A 27,999-nucleotide genomic window follows, 5' to 3' on the forward strand; every position below is an offset into this window, starting at 1 on the left:
CATCTGTTGTCTGTCATCTTTGTTGCAGGTTAGTAATGTTTTCTGCACACAGGCTGACGGAAATGATTGCTGCTCCATTGCTCGGCCTTTTCCTCACTCAGAGGGTCATTTATTTAAAGAGGTGACACTGTCATGAAACCGACCAATCATGGCAGAGTATGTACAAAATTCTCTATGCTATGTTTCAAAATGACTGCAGTTCATGGAAGAAGGAAGGTCAATTTTGACAAGAAGATTTCTAAAATGGAATTTCAGAAGCTTTGTGTCTTATAATCAGCCGGAGTGAAACGTAAAAAATCTACTCGGAGCTTCAGTGAAAATTTTTTAACTAACTATGTCATGATAACATGATTATTTCTATATAGTTATTTTAACCTTTTTTTATATTATTTCTGTTGGTTAGTTGAATTTACTGTTACTGCAACTGATAAATCCCATTATGCTGCAGAAACTGGCCTTTTCTAGACAGCACATGATCTCTTTGCTGTTAAAAGAAAGCAAGATTTGATTTATAATCCTTTTGTCCAAAGAGGGCGCCAAAATCATCACAGAAAAAAAAAGTTCATCACTGGAGCTTTAAGAAAGGGCAAAGTCAAATGGAAATGAAAGACAATTTTAAGTAGTGGGTCTAACTCTAAATATTCCATGGCAAAATTTTGGAAATTTTACAACAGCATCAATATTACTATTGCACATTTCACTCTCTATATGCGTTATTGACTAAATCTGGCTGCCTGACCATTGCACTTACAGGGACTGTCATGATATTGTATTCAAATGCATGTACTTTCACATAGAGTTGGCCCCCATTTTGCAGAGTGTTGTGTGGGTATTTGTGCCTGTTCATTCTGTAGAACATTTATGAGGTCAGGCACAGATGCTGGATGAGAAGGCCTGGCTCACAATAGCAAGTTCATCCCAAAGATGCTCGATGGGGGATGAGGTCAGGGCTCTGTGCGGGCCAGTCAAGTTCTTCTTCTTGGTATGCTGAAGCATTAAGATACCCCTCGACTGGAGATAAGAGGCCAAGACCAAACCCTGATAAACAGCCCCCTACCATTATCCCTCCTCCACCAAACGTCACTGTTGGAACTATGCAGTCACACAGGTAATGTTCTCCTGGCATCCACCAAACCCTGACACACCTGACTGCCAAACAACAGAGAAGCATGAGTCACTCATCACTCCACAGTCCAGTGTCAGAGGGCTTTACCCTCTCCATCCAAAGCTTGGCATTGGACATGGTGACATGAGGCTTGCATACAGCTGCTCAGCCATGGAAACTCAAGCCATGAAGCCCCCAATGCACACTTCAGTTGTGCTTCAATTTATACCAGTGGAAGTTCAGAACTCTTCAGCTATGGAATCAGCAGAATGTTGGCTACTTTTACACATCATGTACCATCGTTGACCCCGCTCTGTGATTTTATGTGGTCTTCCACTTTGTGGCTGAGTTGCTGTTGTTCCAAAACACTCCCACTTTCTGATAATATCACTTACAGTTGACTTTAGAAGAAGAAAGAAATATCACAAATCGTATTATTCTAAAGGTGGCATCCATCACTGTCCCACATTTAAAGTCACTGAGCTCTTCAGAACAACAAATGTTTGCAAATGGAGACTGTATGGGTAGGTGCTCGATTTTATATACCTGTGGCAATGGGTCAGATTGAAACACTTGAATTCAGTAATCAACAACTGTGGCCAAATACTTTTGTCCATATGGTTTACATTCTTGAAAGTTGCAGCTATCTTTTTACCTGAATACAACATTAATAATGGTGGATCTGACTGATATAGATTGCAGTCAGTGGAGATACGAGGTGTAAAGACTGCAGGTGGATTTTGTCACCACAGCACCCCTGCAGGAGGGTTTCCGGGGCAGCTCAGGGCTGTATCTGAAGTCCTCAGGAGGAAATTCTGGGTTGGATTTCCAAACAATAAAGGTAAATCTGTCCATCAGGAAGGGGAGACCCTAAAGTCAGAAGCTTCAGAGCACTGTAACACTGCAGAGCAGAAAAGTTATTATTATATGCCACATAAGACAATATTTGCATTTCATTTTTTTTAACTTTTACTCAACATTATATTTCTTAATTTTTTCCCCACTCATATTTCAAAGTACTTAATATTTAAATATCTTATTTTCATGTTTTACAACGTTAATTTTATAAATGTTTCATTTTAACCCTCTAAATCACTTTAAATTGCTTAATGATATGATAAAACCTCATAGAAATTACTAAATATATATAGTCATGTCCAGCTGCTGTTGAATGCAGTAAGCTGTCAAGGTCATATTCCAGGTGTAATTTAAATAAAAGCATCTGAAAGGTTTTAACAATCAATTTTACAAATAACCATACTTGCCTTTTTAACCTTTAAAAATATTCCAAGTTCTGTCAAAGTCATTCACATTTACAGTAACAGGACTTAAAGTATTAAATCAGCTTTAGCTCGTTGTCCTTGTTTTGGTCATTGCTATGACTTTTCTTTAAATAGCAACCACTAAACAAACACTTTGTTCACTGAGCGTGTTTTCAGAGTCTGTGACTGCAGGGCTAACGATTGAGAGGAAACAGCCGACACGGAGAGTCTGAAGGAGTGCCACTCAAGGTTGGATGACTAAGACATTAATAGCCATGAGCAAAGAGTCCCACCCTGCAAATTCTACCATCTGTGAGTCACAAACAGATTAAATTAGAAGACAGGATCTCAAAATCTGACAGCCTGTCCTCAAACATGATATATTCATATTCACCCTGTGTCCACTTTGTCTCAGATACAGTTACTATTTAGTAATGAAGGCAATGCATGAAATATTCAGCTTCAGCAGATTTACAGACAGTATTTGTTGTCTTGATATCACTTAAGCTGAAGAAAACTGTAGAAAACATGCCAACTTAAGAAGAGGCGGAAACGTAAAAATGTATGTGGGAGAATTGAGGAAAGACATTCATGTTGCAAATAAAAGTGGCATATTGCATCATCCTCAGGAAGACTTTATGTGAGGTACCAAATAATCCACTTTCCTCTTATCTTTAAGCTTCTCACAGATTTACCTCCTCAGAAAAAAAAGAAGCACTGGGCATCCTGTGTCTCTGATATTTATTCTCCATGTTTCATTTATTTTTGAATGCTTGATTAATAATTTTACCATTTACTAGAGGGGTTCTCAAACTTTTCAGCCTGACCCCTAAATATCAGTGCCAGAGATCGAGGACCCCTACCATCCCTGAATGTGGTTAAAGTGTTTAGTGTTGCACAAAGCATTATATACAAGTTTACATTTTAGGATTTTTTGTACACATAAGTTACATTTTTGCATTAATTTCACTTAATAACTTTGAAATGTAACTCATTAAGGTTTTTTATTAGAGTGTATCACTTGAACTCATTTGAAATTCCTCTGGGTTTTTTTTTTTTTTTTGGAAAGCCTCCCTTTCTGTATGTCACTGTTTAAGCTGATGTTTTATTATGTTACAATGTCATTTAGCAGACACTTTTGTCCAAAGCGACTTACATTCACTGTACTTATTGTTTATTGTGAACTTTGTGAGTCTAAAGAAGTGTTACTTTTGAAACTCCATAACACCGCCATTCTTCTAGTCAGGTATCCATGGAAAAAGAGAACTTTGATCTCAATGTGACTAACCTGGTTGAATAAATAAAATAAAATAGACTTCTTCCTGGATGTTTCAACATTTCCTTCCAGGCCCACCTTCGAGACCCACTGGAAACAGCTCTGCAACCCACTTTTGGGTCCCAACCCGCAAATTGAGAACCACTGGACCTTGCTATGAGTGAAAACATTTTCCTTCTTAAGATAGAAACGCTTTTCCACAGTTACGGGCCCATTGTGTAAAAAAATAAAAGGGACAACGGTCATTTTTTCTTTCTTTCTCTTCCTTTCTTTCCTCTTAAAAACTAAAACTAAAACTAATAAAATCGTTTTTTACTTTTATATGAATATTTGTGCACACCTTATGTAAAAACAGCTGGTGAAACATAAACACAATATCGACCACCGACTCTTTTGCACCCACACGGCACTGCACAGGTTAAGAAGCAGACGCTGTTTATATCCTGTGAGCTGATTGGTCATGGGGGCAGGACTTCCGGTAGCGCAGGTTGGACATAAAGTGACAGACTTCATCTCCTTAAATTTTGAGGAAAACCTGAAGGACGACGCTTTACACGTATAAAAACAGTAAGAAACTAACATAAGACATCCAGACGTTTAGTAGTGTGTGTATTACCTAAGGTTTAATATTGTTTACACCACAGTTTCAACTACACAGCGCGGTAATGTTGTATCGCTGAAAGCAGCTAGCCAGCCAACCGAGTCTGCCTGTAGTTTGGTAAATTTAATGCTGCGTTTACGGAAGGCTCGTAAATAGGAAGTCCGAGAAAGTAACGCGGAACAAAGAAAGAATGTAGATGATAAACAGCATTTTGGCATATTTTTCCAAGTCATGGAAACATATGGTGACATCCTCTACTGTTTAGTGCAGTTGTTACTGAGGTGAAATATATTTTTAATCATAAATTAAAAAGGCCCATAACTTCCTCGTATTGTTTTGGTTTAAGAGGAACAGACAACAGTAAAATGGATTTGTATGAAACTACTCTACCCCAACGTATGCCTATTAAACTGGAAACAGAGGCCTAAGATGTAAAAAAAATAACTCTTCTGTTTAGTTACGAATAGATTACGCGCACCTGGCGTAGGTATTAGAAAAGGTACTTCCACGTTGACCCCAGTTGTGATTACATAACCATTAAATCATATTTATATACAGTATTGTCGTAGTGCTGAATTTAAACGATCAATAAGTTGTGACTGAAAATATTGTGAAAATAAACTGATTCTTTTGCTCCTGTATTTTAACCTTGCAGATGTGGCGAACTATTCAATTAACTATACATTTGTTGTATTGGCACTGCTCAGTCATTTTACACGCGTCACACTTTTACTGGTAATGTTGAAAGTTACATTTAAAGCGATCAGGCACACATTACTAAATTTTGGCATCTCATACACTCATCCAAAAATCCAGTCTGTACTTGAATCAGTCCCAGATCATTTTGGGTGGAGGACACCTTTGGGACACACCTGACCATCACGGGACTCACACGAACAGGGGACTCGCAATCATGCCTGCTGGCGGTATACAGTCACTGTCCAGGCCTTTGCTTGTCTTTGGAATGTGGGATTGAACTTAAATGGAAAAAAACAAACCTACGCACTGACTCCTTCACAGGAAGGGTTTGGCCTGAGCTTCAAAGCCAAGACCTTCTTGTTGTCAGGCAACAGTGGTGATCATTTTGAGGTCAAAGATGTTTACTGTGTGTTTTTGGAGGATCTGTTCTTTTATGGTCCGGATCCTGCTTGGTCTTCTGCACAAGCTGCTATGGCTAATCATTTACTGAACGACTGAGATGTAAATTGAAAAGGCCAAAAAAAGAAAAAAAAATTGATCAATCAATAATATGTTACACAAAGTAACAAAAATAGATGACCTATGTTTATCACAGTACCATAAAAATGAATAACAGCATTTTTTTTTTGTTCTTTTTTGTGTATCCCAGTTTGTAATGATTTTCCGACATGGACGACATAAACCTTCACTATCGTTTTCTAAACTGGAGGAGGAGAATCAGAGAAATTCGTGAAGTGCGGGCAGTGAGATATCGGGAACGTCTGAAAAAGATGCTGAGGGATGGAGACATACTCAGGTAACAGTGATAAGTAATGGCACTGTTAGACTTTTTGTTATACTGATTTAAAGCATCATATATCAGAGCTCCATTTGCTTTATCTGCCATTTTCCTGAGTGTGTCAGAAGTGATGGTCACATTCACTTCTTTTTTACTTGTAGGTATCATGGGAATTCAGATGAAGTCGGCTGTTTTGTGGCTGCCAGGCCTTTGTCGAAGCGAAATCGCTATTTCGAAGTAAGAATTGATCCTTTTCTTTCGCCCCATGACTGTGAGTACATCATGAGTCACATCAGTGCAAAGTTACAAATTTGCCTTATTTACAATAACTCTATACTTTGAGTGGTGATTAAACAATGAACCTTAAATGATTCTGGTAGCTTCATTGTTTATGAAAAATAAATGCAACTATCTTCCTTTGTCAGACGACTTTAATGCCGGCTTCAGCAGTCTGTTTCCACAGTTAACTAACATTGATGACTAGATCTAGATCAGTGTTGCTCAAACCTGCAAAACCAAAGAGCCAAATTGTTGACAAATACCTTTGCAAGAGCCACAATCCAAACCTGAGGGAGAAATCCAATTGATACTAAATAAATAAGTATTAACAAGAGTAAGCAGAGAGCTTGGTTTCAGCTTTCATTTTCATTATTTTTCTTTATCTGCAGTCAATAAAGATAAGTGATTGGATTAAAAAGCAATTTTATGCTATTAGTTTTTATTCCCATTGTCAGCTCCATCAGATATCTGTCAACTTTGTCAAGTGATGATTTTGTTCATTATACCAAAAATACTTAATCCTCTGTTAATTTTATTCTACTTATTTGATAAAATGTCAGCTTATAAATATGCAATAATAACTTACTTATTTAAAAAGATTAGTTTGAATTTGGTTAAACTTAGATATTCAGAAAATGATTAAATTCAGAGATGAGACACTTACAGAAAATTCAAAAATGAGTGGCATCATACATTTTATTACCAAATATTATAATTTAATACCAATATTGGATAACTGAAAACTTGACATTGATCTGGATTTGATCGAATAAAAAGTTAAGGTTTTTAGGGGGAAGAGCCACAAATTGTCACATAAGAGGCACATGTGGCTCAAGAGCCACGCGTTGAGTGTCGCTGCTCTACATGCTTTTATTTCTGACATTTATCAGCGTTTTTACTTAAAAAGTTTAGAAAGTGTCATGATAAAACAGATTCATTGTGCTGTTTTAATACAAGTCAACTAATTCAAATGAAGAGTGAAGGCATAAAAATGGGACCAATGAAGATCTGCTTAAGTTTCTTTGGGTACTTATATGTATCCTTATGTATGTATAGGGCTGTTCCTGCGCTGAAGTTTTAACACATGAATTTTGATTCAGCACACTATATTCAATGGTTTAATCAAATATTATAGGAGGTAAACAATAAGATAGATACACTTATTTGAGCTATAAAACATTGTCATTCATAAGACAGCAGTTTAAGCTCTCATATATTTCAGAAAAAATAGAAGCAGTGTCAGTGGTATCAGTGTTTGTTATGAATTTGAGACTCTAGAATTTTTCTGTGTTGTTGAGTGGAGACTTGGCCAGCTTTATGCGTGTGATTACCTCCACATAGTCGAACCATAATAAAAATTAATCATGACACTTCCTGGGAACAGGAGAGAGATCTTTCATCCTAGAAATAGATTTGTAGAAATACTTGGCAGCGCTTTCTCTGATGTGTGAGTGGACCAGGCCCACAGTAGTTAAAGCTGATCCTCTGGGTGATATAATGTCTAATTTATGCTCAAACCATTGCTTGTAAGGTCAAATGCATTGTGTACAAGTGAGGATAAATCTTAGCTCAATAAATAGCAACAATTCCTGTTAGATTCAAACACAAACTGGTTCTGTTTGATCAAACCAGAGTTTAACTTTGGATTACATTACTCCAATTGTGAAGCCTATGGGAGGTGACAGTATTTTAGAAATAAAAAAGAACAAATAAGTAAAAACTTTACAAGAAACTCACTTCATAGTGTTACAGCACATTGAAGAAACTTAAATCTAGCAGTTATACTTTCTTGTCAAAATATTTCTTTTCAGTTATTATAAGCCTTGTTAATCTGATGAGTAAAAAATATCTAATTATAAGATATGAAAAGCAAAAATACTACATGCATTGATTGTGTTTAGTAGTACAGCAAGCACATTTTACTGGTTGAGTGTGTTGAAGAGATGTTTATATCAACAGTGCCTTCAGAAAGTATTCAAACCCCCTTCACTTTTTAAATTTTGAGGTGTTGCGGCCTGATGCTAAAGAAAAGAAAATCATATTTATTCTCATTAATCTTTACTCTTTAACCCATAATGGCAAAGTGAAATTTGAATTTTAGACATTTTTGCAAATTTGGGAAAAAATGAAAACTAAATATCACATTGACATAAGAATTCAGTCCCTTTGCAGAAACACTTGAAATCTAGCTCAGGTTGCTCCAGTTTCTCTTGATCTTTACCGATATTCCAACACCTTGATTGGAGTCCATCTGTGGCGAATTTTATTCGATTGGTCGTGATTTGGAAAGGCACACATCTCTCTGTAGAAGGCATCACAGCTGACAATACATATCAGAGCAAAAACCAAGTCATGAGGAACTGCCTGCAAAGCTCAGAGACAGGATTGTTGACAGGCACAGATCTGGGGAAGGCTACAAATATCTGCTGCACTGAAGGTTCCCTAGAGCACAATGGCCTCAATTATTTTCAAATGGAAGAAGTCTGGCATAGCCTGGACTCTTCCAAGAGCTGAATTTATAGCAGAGTTGTTAGACAGAAGCCTTAGAGCAAAACACATGAAAGCCCGCTTGGAGTTTACTGTAAGCATCAAGGCCTTATTTTTTGCTTTTTCATCATTGTTTCACTTTTCAAGTGACTTTGGCTTTTGATAACTGTAATTAGATCATTCTGACCAGAACTGAGGCATATTTGGCGAAGACTTGGATTTTTGCAGTGCACCACATGCATTTCCTCTTGTCACTCTACAGAAAATGTGTTCCGCTATCACTGATTTTGTATACTAAAGTTTCTGTTGCCATGCCATCCATCTTCTTCATTGTAGTATGAAACATGCATGTGTTAGACTCAGGCTGCAAAGAACACTAGCTGCATGCAACAGTGCACCAGCAGGCACAGTTTTTAAAATCATGTATGTTGTGTTTTCTCCACTGAAAGGTAATTGGCACTCAACTATTTACAAACTTTCTAAATCATGACCAAGTTAAAGTGCCAGTCTAAAAATAAGGTCAGCACTTAACTTCATACTAGGGTTGCACAATAAAGTGCTATTTTAATATCATTTCAATATAAGTTTTTGCTATAAATACATGGCAGAATTCTTAGTTTATTACAATCGAGAAACAAATATTTAATTGACAAAAGTGATGTTTTTTCAGTTAGCATATAATAATTTTCCTTTGGCCTGAGTGTTACAGTTGGATTGTCATACTATTTTTGAGACCATCAGATGAATTTCAGACTATCAGCTCCCCTGAGATGAAAAGGTGCTGATTTAGAAGTGAAAAAATATGCTTTTTTATTTGTGTTGGATTCAGGAGGGACATGCTGCCAATTGCTATAGCAAAAGTGGAAAACAGAATTTATAGTATTATATTTATTATACTTTATATTATTTTATATTGTTCAGGCCAAAGTTGAAAGTAGACTGAAGTATAAAATATTTAGATTTTAATTCTGAAATTCCAATGTTAATTGCCCGTATTTAACCCTACATAATCAGGTTTTAGGTGGACGTCATCCTCTGTATTTTTTAATATCACAATAGATACTGCAGAAAGAAAAGAGATCGCAGTGTCAGTTTCTCCCAGTTTCGTTCAGCCCTACTTCAAACAGTGAAATAAATGAGGAAACAGATGTACAGACTTGATCTAAATCAGGAGCTAATCCTGTCTCAGCCCTGACAAATTGGTTTCACAGGGCCAAATCTGTCACAGCTCATAACAAATCATGTGCTGCTTTGTTTATTTCTCTGCTTCTGCTTATCTAGACCATGTAGTTCATAAACAACCCAAGACAGAGAGTGTTAGTCAGAATAAACCGTGTTCAAACCTGCCTTAAACACGCATCCTGCCCAGGTGTGACATGTAGTGAAACAGTAACTAACCCTCTCAACCTTTATACTTTCGTCTGCTTCATAATTGTGAGTCACTTTGTGGGAAAGACGTTTGCGTAAAAGATGGGAGATAGTTATAATAATAATAATACATTTTATTTATAAGCACCTTTCTGAACACTCAAGGTCACTTTACAGATAAAACCAAGCACAATAAAAACAATAGATAAAAGCAAACACAGTATAAAATGGGACAAAGAAATTACAAAGAATAGGCTATCCTGAACAGGTGGGTTTTGAGTTTAGATTTGAAGAGAGGGAGAGAGTTATTGTAGGTTTTTTGGTTCACCAGTATGCTTTACTCTGAAATAAAGGCAAGTATTACTTATTACCCTCAGGAGACCATAGTTGAGGTCATGGGAAAGAACTTAAAAGTTTTTCCCCTTCCCCTAGTCCTGGATTTGGCAGCAGGCTCTGGTTGCAGTACATCCATGTAAGGCTCCTCAGAAATGATGTCATATGGTCAGAATTCAGTTATCATAACAATAGTGAGGGCAGGCATTTTACTGAAGGGCTTTCACTTTGACACAACAAGCAGTGCTGTACAGATACACTGTTTAGTTTCCCGTTTGTGTGTCATGAAGAAAAAAGAGAAGCAGCACATATAGAAACCTAAAGTAAAGACGTGTGATAGATAATCTATGGCTGCATGCTCGAAGGAGCAGATAAACCAGGAACACTATAGCACAAATCTCTTTAAATCGCTTTTACCAACATAAAACCTGTCAACATCTGAACTAGAAGTGAGACACTTTGAATCACTGAACAGTTCTTGGATGGTTTACTATTTATAGTCTGAATAAAATGAATATTACTGTCTCTAGTAATCCCTTAAAAGCGTTGCAAACTAACAGCATTGATTGCCACTAGTGTCAGCCCATTCTCTGTTTGGGCCAGTTAGCAATAAAAGCTAGTGCTGTTGTATTCAGCATTTAGTAAGTATTGCAGCTAACGAGGCTGTTGACTCTTCTTCAGTTTAAATATAAAGACTCAAAGGCTGTTGAAACATGATTGTTGGCCTTGATTAAAACCTGTTTCTTATAAACATAACACACAGAATTTTTTATTACTGAAGTTCATTTATGTCTGTGGTTAATCATGTATCTCTGACTATATCAAACCTAATAAATCTGGATGGAAAAAGCCAATTCATCTGTGTCCTTGGTCCTCACTGCAGCGCTGCCTTACTCCCCCACCTTTTCTGCCTCGACAAAGTTTCCTCTGCTTTAGCTGTCTCACAAAGTGAAAGCCTCCCACATATGATTTGAAATGAGTAGTTCATCCCCGGTGGTTACTGAGGAAGTAATGACAGCATCTTTGAAATTCAAGGTTTAAAGACGCCTCTTCTTGTGACAGATGCAGAATAAACTCTTGTTTTATTTGGAGGATACAGTGATATGTTTATCGACTAGCTTTGTTTTCATCTTATATCTCTGAATTTCACGATGTTTGAAAAATTTAAAGTCATCAGTTACAAAAATACATACAGTGCCATGAAAAAGTATTTGCCCCCTCTCTGAATCCTGAAATTTTTGCATATTTATCACACCTAAATATTTTGGATCATCAAACCAATTTTTATATTTCGCAAAGACAACCCAAGTAAATACAAAATGCAGTGTTTGAATGATTAGGCCATTCTTTAAGGGGGAAATAAAAATCCAAACCTATCTGGCCCTGTGTGAAAAAGTCATTTCCCCCCTGAACCTAATAACTGGTTGTGCCACCCTGGGCAGCAATAACTGAAATCAAGCGTTTGCCATAACTGGTAATGAGTCTTTCGTATCATTGTGGAGGAATTTTGGCCCACTCTTCTTCGCAGAATTGTTTTAACTCAGCCATATCGGAGGGTTTTTCGAGCAAGAACTGCGCATTTCATTTGCTGTACACTTGTTGGTGTATTTTGGGTAGTTGTCCTGCTGCATAACCCAAAAGTGCTTGAGCTTGAGGGCACATACTGATGGCCGGACGTTGGCCTTCAGGATTTTCTGGTAGACAGCAGAATTCATTGTTCCATCAATCACAGCAAGTGGTCCAGGTCCTGAAGCAGCAAAGCAGCCCCAGACCATCACACAGCTGCCACGATGTTTTACTGTTGGCATGATGTTCTTTTTATCAAATGCTGTGTTATTTTTACGCCAGATGTAATGGGCCGCGCAGCTTCCAAAAGTTCAAGTTTTGTCTCGTCAGTCCACAGAATATTTCTCCAAAAGTCTTGGGGATCATCAAGATGTTTTTTGGCAAATGTGAGCTTTTTTTGTGTGTTCATTTTTGTCAGCAGTGGTTTTGGCCTTGGAACTCTCCCATGGGTGCTATTTTTGCCCAGTGTCTTTCTTATGGTTGAGTCATGAACTCTGACCTTAACTGAGGCCAGTGTGGCCTACAGGTCTTCGGATGTTGTTCTTTTTCTTTTGTGACCTCCTGGATGAGTCGTTGTTGCACTCTTGGAGTCAGTTTGGTTGGCCAACCACTCCTGGGAAGGTTTACCACTGTTCCTAGTTTTCTCCATTTGTGGATAATGGCTCTGACTGTGGTTTGCTGGAGTCCCAAAACTTTGGAAATGGCTTTGTATCCTTTTCCAGACTGATAGATTACAATCACTTTGTTTTTTCATTTGTTCTTGAATTCCTTTGGATCGTGGCATGATGCGTTTCTTTTTGAGATCTTGTAGCCTACTTCACTTTGTCTGACAGTTTCTATTTAAGTGATTTCTTGATTCAACAAATCTGGCGGTAATCAGGCCTGGGCGTGGCCAGTGAAATTAAACTCAGCTTTCCAAAAATTGTGGTTATTCACAGTTAACTCATGATTTAACAAGGAGGGCAATTACTTTATCACACAGGGCCAGATAGGTTTGGATTTTTATTTCCCCCTTAAAGAATGGCCTAATCATTCAAACACTGCATTTTGTATTTACTTGGGTTGTCTTTGCGAAATATAAAAATTGGTTTGATGATCCAAAATATTTAGGTGTGATAAATATGCAAAAATTTCAGGATTCAGAGAGGGGGCAAATACTATTTCACAGCACTATAATTTGCAAGAAAATGGCTTTGAATGAGGATATATACCTTTTGTGTTTTGGGATAATAAAATAAAAATATGATTTTTACGGCAGTGATACTTTCCTTTCTGTTTTTAGTATTAATTTCTTGTGGGTTTTTTGTAGGTGACCATCACTGATACAGGAGTGAGGGGGATGATTGCTGTGGGTTTGGTGCCACAGTTCTACAAACTGGACCACCAGCCGGGCTGGCTCCCGCAGTCTGTGGCCTTTCATGCTGATGATGGAAAGTATGTGACAGTGAGGTTTTTTTGAACAAATCATGTAGACTAAAGATGTGGAATTCCATAATTGATATCCATTTTTTCTTTGTCCTCCTAGCCAAAATGGTCATTGAGAGATTAGTGTTTGTATTGGACTTTAGAATTTGTTATGTAAATAACTCACTTTGTACGATTTTTTTAAAGTTATGAGAAAACATTACATATCTTATGATCATCATTAGAGCACCAGAAAATTGATGAGCATTGGGGAAGTACACAGGACTGTCCATTTACAGTTGTTAAAAGAAAATATGATGTGAATGTTTGCTCTCTGTTTCTGCTTAAAAGATCATACTGGAATATATCAACCCAATGCAACAGTGCTAAAAATGCCCAGTCTCAAAGTAGAGCTTCGGTTTTCTCTTAGTAGAAAGTTAGCTTACTGTGGATTCGTGAAAAGCAAATAAAGGGAAAGATGGGAGAGAGATTGAAATAACATGGAACAAAAACACAGGCCTCATTATCTCAGAAAAGTTTGAGTCAATAGAAATGTGCGTATAAGACAAACGTAAGAATAAAACAGTGAGAATCAATAACTTTGGTATAGTCCTCTGACTTAACATTCTTTAGAGAAAATACTCAAGAGGAAGAAGCAAATGATTGTTATTAGTCTTCTTATTAGGTTACTAAAAGAATATTTTGCTTGTCCTCTGATTTTTCTCAGTAAAAATGTTCAATATCCAGGACCTGATGATGAGCCCTTATCTTATACATTTGACCTGGCCTACTTGTCTCTCTACAGGCTGTATAATGGAAACACTCTAGGACAGCAGTTTGGTCCTAAATGCTGCAGAGGTGACAGAATCGGCTGTGGGATATCTCTAGACTCTGAGGATGGACATTTAACTGTGTTTTTTACCAAAAATGGAAAGGAAGTAAGTTCTCCTCACCCTTTCTTTACTTTACATAGAAACATTCAACCAGAATGCTCTGGAAAGTATATTGAGTATTGCTGTCAAATGTTTGATTAATTTTGATTACTTAATCTCGGGGATGAATAATATTAAAACATGTTTGCTGGTTGCTTGCGCTCTGATGTGAACACACAGTCGTCTAAAGTAACTTTGTAACTTTGATTAGAAAAAGTGAAAAATTTCTCTGTATTCAAAAGTTTTATAAATTTATGAAAAAAAAAATCCCATATTCTACAGATTAACACCCCCCCTAGATTGACTTCTAAGTGGACAATCTGTCCTTGGTCTCAACTTCTTCTGTTTCAGAAGCTAGTAGAAATTTTTAATGCCATTCAGAAACATTTCCTTTCTGATATTTTTGTAACTATATATAAATATAACAATAATGCAGTCTTTCTCAAATTATCGACATATGTGATTAATTGCACTTAATTAATTACATATAGCCTAACTGACAGAGCTAATATTTATCTAACCTGCAAAGCAGGTGGATTGGCCAGATAGGATGTCTGTCATCAGGCAGATCAATCTTGCAAAACTTCAAGCTGATACACTTGTTCCCTATCAGATAAGGACTGGACAAGGGTCTGTCTGCTCTGAGGTTGTTAAGATTAGGTTACTCATACAATCTAAAATCATGATAAAACACCTATGAATAGTTCATACAAAGATACTGTGATAAGAAAACTTATGTTTTAGGTTAAACTGTTTTACTTTAAAGAACAAAAACAATTAAAATTGATACATATTTTTGACTGCATTATATCACTTTTTTGCGTGGGTCTCAAGGGGCCTCAGCTCTTTATAGATACAAGTAGGGGGGCTCAGTCAGAAAAAGGTTGGAAACCACTGATCTACGACTTATGTTTTGGTGCTCTGATTGGCCTGTAATTATTGTGGCAGTTAAAGTCTTTGTCCTATCATCCTTTGAGGTTTTTTTTTTTGTTTGTTGTTGAAATTACTCTTCTCAAACACTGTCTATGGGGACAGATGTGAAATGTATCCCAGTCAGTTTAACATTAATCCACATAACACAGGTGTCTAAGTGACTCTAAATAGCTCTTTCTGGGCTCAGGTTGGCAGTGTTGAAGCCCCAGGGCCTCCTGAAGCTCTGTACCCAGCTGTGGGGATGCACTCCCTCGGAGAAGAAGTTCTGCTGGACCTGAACGCTGAATGGGGGATGGATGAAGATGATGGGCTCATGATAGTGGACAGTCATGAAGAGGACTGGAGCCGTCTCCATGATGTCAAGGTGACCGGCACGGTAAGTCCCATCACACAGAAAAGATGAACAAAATAACTTCATTTACTTTTAGATTGTCTTTTATTTTACTTTGAGCCACATTTAAGTAAACTGATAGTTTTTCTTGTTAAGCCTTTTTAAGTGTGGTGATTGCCTGGTATCAGCTAGAAAATGAGGAGAATCTGTAAACACCAGATCATTTCAGAATGCCACTGGCAACTCATATTCACAGTAGTCTTTTATTTAACTAGCGGTCAGTTTAGCTCAGTTAGTCAAGCCTATGTATAAAGGCTACAGTCTTAAGCACAGTGATGGTGTGTGTCTTCCTGATCTCTCTCTCACCACATGTCCCATCCTTCCTTATCTTTCCTGTCTGTTATAGGCAAAAGCCCAAAATAGAAACTTAAAGGACTGTGTAACAGAGTCTTGAGATTACTGCTTATGAGGTTATTAAGACTTTACTGTTATTGGGTTTGAATTGAATTGAATTATGCTCAGAGCTTTTTAAAAAGTTAATTTCAAGATCTAATCATAAGCAAACTCATCTACAGCCATTTTAAATTAGCCACCTGGTCCTTAACATGCTGTAAGATTTTACTTATAACTTATATATACAGTTGAAACCAGAAGTTTACATACACTATATAAAAAGGCACATAAACTTTTTTTTCTCACCGTCTAACATTAAATCAGATTAAACTTTTCCTGTTTTTGGTCAATTAGGATTACCAAAATTATTTCTATTTGCTAAATGCCAGAATAATGAGAGAGATCATTTTTTAGACATTTTTTCATTATTTTCTTGAGAGTCAGAAGTTTACATACATTTCATGAGTATTTGGTAGCATTGCCTTTAAACTGTATGACTTGGGGCAAATGTTTTGGATACGCTTCCACAAGCTTCTCACAATAGTTTGCAGGAATTTTGGCCCATTCCTCCTGGCAGAACTGGTGTAACTGAGCCAAGTTTTTAGGCCGCCTTGCTCACACATGCCTTTTCAGCTCTGCCCATAAATTTTCAGTGGGATTGAGATCAGGGCTTTGTGATGGTCACTCCAAAACATTGACTTTGTTATCCTTAAGCCACTTTGTAACCAGTTTGGCAGTATGCTTAGGGTCATTGTCCATTTGGAAAACCCATTTGCGCCCAAGCTTTAACTTCCTGGCTGATGTCTTGAGATGTTGCTTCAGTATTTCTACATAATGTTCTTTCCTAATGATGCCATCTATTTTGTGAAGTGCACCAGTCCCTCCTGCAGCAAAACAACCCCACAACATGATGCTGCGACCCCCATGTTTCACAGTTGGGATGGTGTTGTCAGGCTTGCAAGCTTCCCCCTTTTTTCTCCAAATGTAACGATGGTCATTATGGCCAAAAAGTTCAATTTTAGTTTCGTCAGACCACAGAACATGTCTCCAAAAATGAAGGTCTTTGTCCCTGTGTGCATTTGCAAACTGTAATCTGGCTTTTTTATGTTTCTTTTGGAGTAATGGCTTCTTCCTGGGAGAGTGGCCTTTCAGCCCATGTCGGTACAGGACTCGTTTGACTGTTGATAATGACACACTCTTACCAGCTTCAGCCAGCATCTTCACAAGGTCTTTGCTTTTGTTCTTGGGTTGAGATGCACTTTTCAGACCAAAGCATGTTCATCTCTTGGACACAGAACCCGTCTCCTTCCTGAGCGGTATGATGGCTGGACATTCCCATTGTGTTTATACTTGCGTATAATTGTTTGAACAGATGAACGTGGCACCTTCAGGCATCTGGAAATTGCACCCAAGGATGAACCAGACTTGTGGAAGTCCACAATTCTCTTCCTGATATCTTGGCTGATTTCTTTTGATTTTCCCATGATGTTACACAAAGAAGCAGTGTGTTTCAGGTGTGCCTTAAAATACATCCACATGTGTGCCTCTGATTAACTCAAATGTTGTCAATAAACCTATCAGAGGCTTCCAAAGACATGACATCATCATCTGGGCTTTCCCAAATTGTTTAAAGGCATAGTAATCTTAGTGTATGTAAACTTCTGACTCTCAAAAAAATAATAAAAAAATGTCTAAAAAATGATCTATCTCATTATTCTGGCATTTAGCAAATAGAAATAATTTTGGTAATCCTAATTGACCAAAAACAGGAAAAGTTTAATCTGATTTAATGTTAGACGGTGAGAAAAAAAAGTTTATGTGCCTTTTTATATAGTGTATGTAAACTTCTGGTTTCAACTGTACATTTCAACTCACTAAACATATTAGAAAGGCTGCTTGTTGCTGATAAGTCTTTATTATTCAAAATCTTTATTAACTTTTAACTAATCTGTGTATCCTTGGATGAAAAGACAAATATTCAAATGAAAACACCGCTAATTATCCAGAAAAGGTTTTTTTTTTTTTTTTTTTTTTTTTTTTTTTTTTTAAAGGATGTAAAGAAGAACTACTATATGTATGACTTAAGACCTTTTTGTGGAACCACAAGGTGCTGTCTATACAATATAAATATCTCATGAGACCAAGGCCTGAGTGTATTTGTTTACTGAAATTGTTGACCTGATTTCATGTGGATAAAAAAGGAAAATCCATCTGAAGTCATGTATTTTCAGTGATATGATACAGAATAGGTGGAGCTATTTCAAATCCAAGCTTTTAAAAGTCCATAATGCAGATCTTGAAGTCAGTATTCTGGGTTTTATTGGTGTTTGAAAAAAGATCTAAATAAATATTTGCTTCTGCTGATCACATATTAAGCAGACATAACCATTTGGAATAACATTTAGTCTAAAATGCTTCCTGACCTCTCCTCTCCCTGTGTTTGGGTGTCCGACCCTGCCTGTGATGGCAGGGCTTCAGTGTTTGTGTCTGACTCAGGCGTTGATAAGCACAAAACCTGAATGGGGGGTGGGTGGAGATCGCAGCTGACTAGCCTCGAGGCAGGAGTATAACTTGTGTGCCACCCGCACATCCAATTATCCTTTATTTCAACAAATACAGCCCTGTCCTTTAAGAATGAAGGGCCAGCAAACCACAGGCTGATACTCCTGAAACTTATCATTTAGCACATCTTACACTACAGCAGAGAAGCCAGTAAATAAATAAAAACAAAAGGATTTTAGGAACAACACAGAGGGATGCCTTTTTACTGGATATCAGTGCTCTTACTATCATGTATCCTGTGCTCTGAGCCCATTTCATACAACTATGCATCATTTTCAGATTTATTGTTAACGTTGCTGCTTTTTGCTGATATGTGATCACGTGTGAATCAAAGCTTGAGAAGCTGCTACTCTGGTATTTTAAAAACACATATTTAGGGGACAGAAAAATCATTTATCTTCACAATAAGGGATAATTTTGAGATAAGTGAATGAATCATTATCAACTCTCACCTAAATGAGCATCTGTTTACCTCTGTTGTTTGTGTGTACAAACAAGGGGAAGGGAGAAAAGGAGGCTTTAATGAAGAAAACCCAAGTTTTCAAGGAACTCTGAATGAGGAACCAGTAAATTAACATCATGTAATGAAGGCCAAAGTTACAGGGGCTGATTTTAGTAAAATATATTCCATTGCTAACACAGATGTCTACCTCATATACAGTAAGCCTCTGTTTTCCTGATAAAAGAAGAATTAATATTAACTGGACTGGTAGAAAACACTGGTAGAAATGTCAGACACCTGCAGAAATGTTTATGGTTACACTGACATTCATTTCATTTATCTTGAGATAGCTGTGATATTGTCCTGGGTTCATCCACAGTGTTGACAGATAATCAAACAAAGAGGTCACTATGATTCCTCGTGTACACTTGTGTTGTTTCTATCACTGTAGCTTTGCCTTAGTATCCAATCAATGCCCAAAACCTGACCTATTAATCCCCAGAAAGAAAGAACTGCATGACGTTGCAACCTAATTTTTCAACTCATAGTTGCATCCCTTAAAGCATATTCTGTGAATAAAACATGTATCACTTTATTCAACTCCTCCATCAGTACTGAACTGAAAAGAATTTAAAGCTATGTCGCTTAAATATCAGACATGCTGTCAAGAGCTTCTTATTTAATATGATTACCTCAACAAACTTTTTTTTTGGGACACACTTATGTGAAGGGGGCAATCAAGGGTTATCACACAATTCAGTCTGGTATTCTATGATACATTACTTTGCATTTCATCATGTGCAAGATATCGCGATACAGTTGTCCTCGAATACCTGATATATTACTCAGTTATCATAAAAAGCTACTACCTGGTTAACTAAAGAAGATATAATGCTCCTGAAATGATAAAGTGTAGGATTAATGTATTTATTTAGTGCAATTTGGTGTCAGCTTTTGGCTTTTAACATTTATCTGTAGTTGTTTTCTTCTTTGGCCAATGCTCCAATCACATCAACTCAATTTATATTATATTCATGTCATCAGGAGTCATAAAGTGGTGATGCAGTCTGTCAAAATTGCCAGGAAAATCTTTTCATTTATTTTTATTTTTTATGTTTGTTTTTTTTTAATTTAGATTTGGATGTTTGGCACCAGTGGTTTGGTGCCAAACTACATAAACATTGACTTTTCTTATTTTTCTCACCACTACATCAACCTAGCCATACAATAACTATTTCACTGTGCTTGACAAAGAAGATGGTGTTAATATTGATCTATTTGATTATTCAAAATCACAAATATATCAGTCTTTTCCTGTTTTAGATAAAAAATAGAACAGTGAAGGTAATGTGCTGTGTTTTACTCAAGTCAGTGGAACAAAGGCTAGCAGGGAAAGGAAGCAGATTTTTGCTCTTTGATTGGGACTGCTATTTTGGATTTTTAATGTTGGATAACAATATGTAGCAGAAATATAACTAGAGAAGGCTCAAAAAGACAAGATAAAAGCAACTGATCTACCACTAGGTAAACTGAGCTGTTATAGCAGCTGAAGAGTGAGATTAAGAGACTACAGCTCTGTAAAATTAGCTTACCTTCTCAGTGATGCATCTTACATCGCCTCATATCCTCAAAATCAGCAAAAATTCACCAAAATAACTACAGCTAGTGTATTGAATTGACGCCTTTAAGAGCAGGGTTCTCAGCTGGTCTAACCTCAGGAGCCACCACATCCTTTTGAGAAATCACAACCCAAATTCCTGAAAAAAATCAGTGTTTTAAATTTACTAAACAAAAAAAAAAGATGCACTTTAGGTCTTAGATAGAATGACAATTAACTGATAAAAGAGACAGGACAAAAATGTTTGGTAAGTGCAACAAGACAGTGGCCCTGATAGGACATACTTTTATACTTTAAATTTTACACAATTTTGCCATGATAGCATTTTAATTTGGGTAATTATCCAGGGATCTTGAGGAAGCCCTCAGATACTCTTATTATCACAGAAAAACTAACCTCGTGAAGCCAGTGAATTGGCCATACTTCGTGTCTGTCATCAGACAAATCCATTTGCAAAGCTCCAATCCAAAACAATTCTGCCAGGTCTTAGAACAGACTGGACAAATCAGTGGCATTTTTGGAGAATACATGGTAGTGATAGGCCTGGTTCAGTTGTTCAGGAAGTTTGCAACATCTGCTGGTGGAGTGATTCGCTCGGATGTATCTACAGTACAGCAGCAGTTTTTTTATGAGATCCATAGAGCCACACTGAAAGCTTCTCTTGGAGAGGAAGATATTTTTGCACTTCTCCCAAGTGGCCTTGTTTTGAGTTTTATCCATGAACAAGCATCACCATTTGAGAAATACAATGATTATTTGCAGACTTCACAGACTGAAACAACAGTTATTTTTCCTTGTTAGTACAAAAAGTCGAGAACTGTGCTTCAAATCATAAAATCACTAGTTTAATCATTAAAATAATAACGGATGTGGATGGGCAAAAATACTTAAAAATATTGATTGTTTTTTCCCAGTAAATTGACTTCCTCTACGCACCCCTTTAAAACAAAACAAATGTTTTAGTTTAACAGGGATTATAGATCAAAATATATGCTCTCTGTGCAAGACGAATTCCCTATGGGGCAATAAAGGTTTCATTCATTCATTTAAAATGCTAAAATGCTACAGACCTAATATTCAGAAATATGAATTCAGTGACTTTCTTTACTTTTAATTTGTGTGTTTGTGCGTAATTTCTACAGCTGCTGGAGTACGTGGGTAAAGGGAAGAGCATCGTGGATGTGGGCTTGGCTCAGGCCCGTCGACCTCTCAACACACGCTTCCACTACTACGAGCTGGAGATCACAGATGCAGGAGAGAAATGTTACATCGCCCTGGGGCTGGCACACAGGGTAAGAGCCTCCTTGTTTTAGTCATCATGCCATTATCATCGACACAACGTGTAACTTAGCATGCACACGCTGTGGTTATTCGTCTGCAAAGAAACCCCCTGTTTTACCCTGCTTATGTCTCGTCATCGCTCTCCCTTATACGCGCCCCTGTTCTCACTGTTTCCAGCCTGAGTGATTGATGACTGACCGAGGAAAAGCTAACAACAAAATAAATATTGTCTCATTTTACCCCCACATCTGCTTTTCCAAAGTGAGCAGGATTTTCCGTCTACATGTAAAATGACCATGTTAACAAAAACACTGCAGTCAAATGAAATGTTAGCTTTGATAAGGTGGAACTGTTAGTATGTGTTTCTTTATGACTGATTTGTGTTATTTTCTTTTTCATGCTGCCTGTAACTTTACACAAGAGCAAATAGAAAGGAAAGAATTAAAAGTATGCAGGACTTCCTCAGGCTAAACAATTTAGATTTAATATCCTAATTAATTTGGCTCCATTAAATGCTCTTAATCTGAAATGATGACAGTGATGAAGTGATGATCAGTATTTTGGAAATAAGCAGGGTGTGAGAGAGGACTTGTTGAGTGTTTACACATCAGAGATGCACTCGTCTTTCATCGCCCTGATTGGCTCATCCCAACATCCTTATTGGATACTAATTGATTGTTTTTGCAGCTGTGACGGTGCTCACAGCCAGGTAGGGCATCGTTAAACTTCTCCTCTACTCCTCTGCTGTCACATATTACGTGTATGGCCTCTACGCCCTCAGGTCAGACTGTGAGGAGAACAGAGCTCTGTCCTTTTGCTGATTGTTTTCCAGGAATTGTTTTCCTCAACATGTCTGAGGTTTAGCAGAGCGTTATAAATCCATCAGTTGGTCATTCCTGAGGTTTTCTTCCTCCCCTGTCATCTCCTGCACCAGTCTGCTAATGCGATGCTACAAAAATCAAAACAAAGATGTCTCTCTGTCCCGGGGTAACTCATACTGAACAGTTTCTGGTTGCTCAATGGTTGTTTATATTGGATAAATGAGCAGTTGTTTATGGTGCATTCCTTTTCTCTTTTTCTTGCGTCAGGGAACTTTTATTGTTCTCTATGCCTGAGTCTTTGCAGAAAACGTATCTCTTGGACTAGAAAACCTTCATGGATTTACAGTTCCTGCAGTTTAGAGGGGATCAGCATCACATTGCTTTGGGAAAACTGATGTTTTTTTTCCTACAAATATCTCTATAGAGCCCTTTTCACATATGCAACCCTGAAAGTAATTTACCCTGAAGAGCTGAAGAGATCCTAAGTAGCTTGGGTCAGAGGGCTGAAAGGGCTTAAAATGTAACAATACTGACAGTTGTATACATTATATGTAGCTATATGTTTGAAGCTGCATTTCAGAAAGCAAATACTCAACAATAAGAAACTGGGCTTCATTTTTAATAACACACAAACCCTGTATTTACCTACCCATATATTGCATTGTTTTTGTCAACATTTAGTTAATTTTGATGCCCCACCCAACATTTATTTTGCTAAATGGTTTTAACCCCTTAAATAATGTACAGTAATGTGATCTTCATTTGGATATCCCCGTTACAGACAAATGCATGTGTTACTGAGTACATCCAAATTTCCCCACCTTTCCACTCTATATAGATTTTTGTGAGACACATCAACCACTGGAATGTTTAAGCTGGAGCATGGTGGACTTAGCTCAGTTTGTAAAGAATTTCAAGCTTGGCGCTGTTTGGTGTATGTCTTTCACCCCATCTCTTTCCCCCCTATATTTCCTCTCTTCAGATGTCCTATCAAGTGAAGGCAAAAGGGTCCAAAAAAGTTGGCTTACAAAACAGAGCAGGGAACAAATCTTGTTAATTTTAGACAGTTTGCCTAATTTAGTGAAATCAAAATTTGATACTGATATTAAAATCAAATGGATGGAAAGATATTTGAGACAAGTTGAGCTGCCAATTAGGGTACTTACTTTCTCTTTTTTTACAGGACTACCCTAAAAACAGACATCCTGGCTGGAGCAGAGGGTCCATAGCTTATCATGCAGGTGGGTATTATCTGATAATAATGTTATTATTATGTCGAAATGTGGTCCATTCAAGTTTTTCATCTGGAAAAAATGGTCATATAGTTTAGTTGTTTCTCTTTCAGCAGTCATAAAGGCAAGACATAATGTAAGCAGATGTTTGTTGTGTTTTAGAGGCACATTTTCTGTCTTGTTTGCATCACTCTCCTATGTATGAAGCAAACAGCACTGATGAGCCCTTCTGGTTTTTTTTTGGGGGGGGGGTTTAGACGATGGGAAGTTGTTTCAGGGCAGTGGGGTCGGGGACCCGTTTGGACCACGCTGCTTTGAAGGTGACATCATGGGCTGTGGGATCATGTTTCCCCGTGACTACAGTCAGGAGGCTGGAGGTGGAGATCTTTTATATCATTTAATACACTTTACATCCTTGGGTATGCTCATTAATCATCATTTCTTTTTTCTATTTCATGTGTTTTTTTGTTTTTGTTCTTTTCAGATGATGTAGATGACTGGGACCTTGAGGTGGCACCTAAGCCCAGCGAGGTTCAGAACGACCTTTATGCAAACAATGAAGACGAGGAGGAGGAAGGAGAAGATGTAGATGGGAGGAAAGTCATGGTGAGATCCTGTCAAAATGTAGGAAAGTGAAATCAAAACTTAAACATTCAGTATGAGTCATCTCATACTCTCTTTGGTGTCTCTTTGTGTGATCAGGTGTTCTTCACTAGAAATGGGAAGGTGGTGGGACGCAGAGACGTGGCCTTACCTGCTGGAGGCTTTTACCCCACAATCGGCATGATGAGCACCGGGGAGAAGGTGAGGGTGGACCTGCACCCTCTCAGTGGCTGAGCTGAGTGGAGGTGATAAAAACAAAGGTTTAAAATAAGAGCAAGGACTAATAATCGAGCTCTGATGCATTTTGGAGATCAGACAATAAGTAATACCTCTGTATCATCAGGCTGTAAGACATTACTTGAATAGTCACTCCAGTGTAGCGGGTTCATGGTGCTTCCTTGTGCTTCAAGAATGATCTGATTTTGGCAGATAATTTTTATCAAGAATGATCAAAATGTATTTTTATATCACATGTGCCTCAAAGAAACGCTTTAAAGTGAAATGGTTTTACATGAAAAAGCATTTGTGGGAGAAAAACACTATTTTTTTGTGACAAATTCATTAGTTAATGGAACATAAATGCCAAAAAGAGAAGGAATAATGAATGTATAAATCTCCTGAGCTTCGTAGTGGACCACTTTACCATCAGAGATGTATAGACATACAGAATCTCAGCAGGCATGTAGCCTGCAGGTCTACAGAACTCAAAACTTGAGCTCTGCTGTGTCTCTGTCAAACAATGGTGTGTTAGTGACACTCAGTGGTGAGATGGATAATATGAAAAAAGGATGCTGACAAAGTACTCTGAAAGAAAAAAACAAACAGTGCATTGCATTTAGTGTGCTGCAAAGTCTTTTAAGAAGCTGCTTTATTTCTGTGGTTCTGTATGAATATTTCTGCTTGTTCTCTTACTCATATTCAGTAATGCAACACCAAGAGGAATTGTGGGAACATTTCAAAATAATGAAAAGAGTTTTTTAAAATCAAAGAAATGTTTTCATATTTTAGTCTGATTTCAACATAATGTGCTGCCCTTTAAAAGGCATGGTGTAAAATCCCTCCATCCTCCTTGGGATAAATGCTTTCATCTACAAGTGAGAACCACAAACAGATTAAACCGAAAGTAACTGAGCTGAGGTTATGATCAGACATCTTTCATTGCTTTTCCTCTACGGCGAAGATGTCAAGTATTCAAGTGTGACAAGTATTGGTGGTGATATATCCTGAAGTTTGCCACGTGATGGGGTTAAGTGAAGTAATTAAACAAAGCATTTAAAAAAAGATTTTCATAGAAAAATGTTTGTAATTTCTGTGGATTCTGAAGCACTTTTGGTCAAAAGGATGCCAAGTGTAAAAAAGGGAAAAAAAATAGAGATGGTGAACAGGACAAGAATGACTTGGGATTAACTTGAAATCTCAGTAAATCTGTCAATAATTACAGTGATTTAATTTTTTTCTGACTGATTTAAATGAAGCCATACAGATATTTTTGTGCTCTCAGGTGTTTGAAAATCAAATTAAACACTCTGTTTTCCTATAGTGATTACTTTGTGATATCACTGTATTATAGTCAACATGAACTGTCACAAACCTTTAATTTTTTTTTATGTTTTTATGTTGGTGACAAACTCAAATCACTCAATGACACATTTTTTTATTTGACTGTCAAAGTAGGAAACTGTTTTTCCCAAATCTTCAGTCAATGGAAAAGTTGTAGTTGCATGCAAGAGAGCTGATTTCATTTTTCTGGACTAAATGCTACACACCACTCTTACTTCTCATCTAAATTATAGAGATGAAAGAGCCGCTTCTTATCCCCCTGATTTCTCTGCTATGAATTATGAGTTGTACATGAAAAATGTAATTACAAGCTGATGGCAACAACTGCAACTTTTAAATGTTCTGTAATTTTTACCTGTACCACAGTGATTAATGTCTTTTGTAAAAATAAGATTAAGGTGTTTAAAATGTTACACTGTGACAGTGGACAATCTTTTTTTGTAACATGTCTGCAGACTGTGCAGGTCACTGAGATCTTACAAAACCCTAATTCATCATGTTTAGGAGCTTTATTTTAAAATGTCTAATACATCCATTAATGCCTCCCTGGTTGATAACAAATATTCAAGTCAGTGGTGTTTGTGTGTTATTTGTTGTGCTGCTACTACATGTGCCAAGGCAAACCTTTGCACATCATCATATCAGCCTGTACTGTAGACAGTGTACTCATTATTCTGCTCTTATATATGAACCTTTTTGTTTAATCATTGCTGAAGTTTAAAGAGGACATATCATAAAACCCCACTAACCCCCCCCCCTTTTTTTTCTTTTTTTTTTGCACATATATTTGGGTATTCAGAGATTTACCGACCCAAAAATGTGAAAAAGGAAAATGAGTCCTGTGATCTACCTATTTCATGACAAGAAATCTTCCAGTCTGTTTAGAGTCTGTGCTCCTTGAGACATCAGTCATTATAATGTTACCTTCCTCTTACCTGGTGTCTCCACCCACAGGGGGTCGGGATCAGAAGGAGCTCATTTGCATTTAAAGAGACACACAACCAAAACCAATACAGGGCCAAAAACCTTCTCTGGTGCTCAAAACATATTATATTTTGACCAAAGCATGACGCAGATGTTTCTTTAAGATCACAGCATCTGTGTCTACAGGTGAGAAAGGGGTATGATGCGTCACCTTTAAGTCCACATACTGCCATCTTTGTAGATGTATCTTCACTCTGGGCCTTTTCATATTTTTAAACCAGATAAAAATGCCAAAAATGATGCAAATTTAATAAAAACATTTACAATCACCTCCTTGGTGTATCTTGATTTTGCTCTCCTGTGTTGTACCAAAATAAAAACTGTCACTTTTGTCTACAGGGATTAAATGCTTTTAAAATGCAGATCTAATATACATTTAACTAAATCATGTTTGTGTGTTCTTATTGACAGACAAGTATAGTTTCGACTGCTAAGTTCCTGTAGTCTTCCTTTAAAGAGTCGTGATATTGCTGTGGCATGTCTTCGCTGAGCTTATGTAGCTTTGCTCCTTGCCCCTGCTGTCTGGCAGCTTCTTGAGGAGGCATTCCAGGTGTGAGGCAACATGTATGTCCCTGTTCATAGTCCTATCGGCCTGTTGCCAAATCTCAATGGCTTCCCTGACTCATTGTGGTACCTGTCGCTCTCTGGACAGATTAACTTGGCATAATGTGGTTTTTCTATTTGCAGTGGTCTGATATGGCTGACTTTAAGTTATCCTGTTTAGTTTTGGCAACCTGTCAGTTAAGACAGGATGACTAAACCTGCATAAGAAGAGCTGATAAGACACAACAACGTCACGACTTCTGAGGGAGACAGCAAGAAGTTAGCAGTCAAAACATGTCAAGGTAACACAAAACTACACTTGTCCGTCAGTGAGAAAACAGAAAAATCTAATAGTTTGGGAAGATGGTATGAACTTATTGGATTAAATCATGTTTGTGTTGTCTTTCTCTCCAAGTCTGTTTTGTTGCTACTAATGAAAATTTTAAGAAATTACACATTTTCACAGATTACACACTCAGTGCCACCATCTTTGAAGTGCAATAGCTCAGTGTAGCCTAGTGTTAGTTCATGTAGGACATGGTAGTCATACTCCCAGCCTTGATCAGCTGACAGCCAGCTGATCCTAATTACTGCCTCCCAGCTCAC

The 27,999-nt window shown here is 37.4% G+C and overlaps 1 protein-coding gene across 1 annotated transcript; it reads left to right on the top strand.

Moving 5' to 3' along the window:
• The first annotated feature begins 4,112 nt into the window (after positions 1-4,112).
• On the top strand, positions 4,113-27,120 carry LOC121506858 (SPRY domain-containing protein 3-like). Its single transcript, XM_041782824.1, has 11 exons — positions 4,113-4,210; positions 5,593-5,739; positions 5,883-5,958; positions 13,064-13,188; positions 13,964-14,096; positions 15,211-15,399; positions 21,512-21,661; positions 23,655-23,712; positions 23,961-24,080; positions 24,188-24,309; positions 24,406-27,120. Exons 2-11 carry the CDS (start codon positions 5,612-5,614, stop codon positions 24,538-24,540), a joined length of 1,236 nt encoding a protein of 411 aa, XP_041638758.1. The 5' UTR covers positions 4,113-4,210; positions 5,593-5,611; the 3' UTR covers positions 24,541-27,120.
• The last annotated feature ends 879 nt before the right edge of the window (positions 27,121-27,999 follow it).

Source organism: Cheilinus undulatus, linkage group 3 (genome assembly GCF_018320785.1).
Source record: "Cheilinus undulatus linkage group 3, ASM1832078v1, whole genome shotgun sequence".
NCBI classification, from domain to species: Eukaryota; Metazoa; Chordata; class Actinopteri; order Labriformes; family Labridae; genus Cheilinus; species Cheilinus undulatus.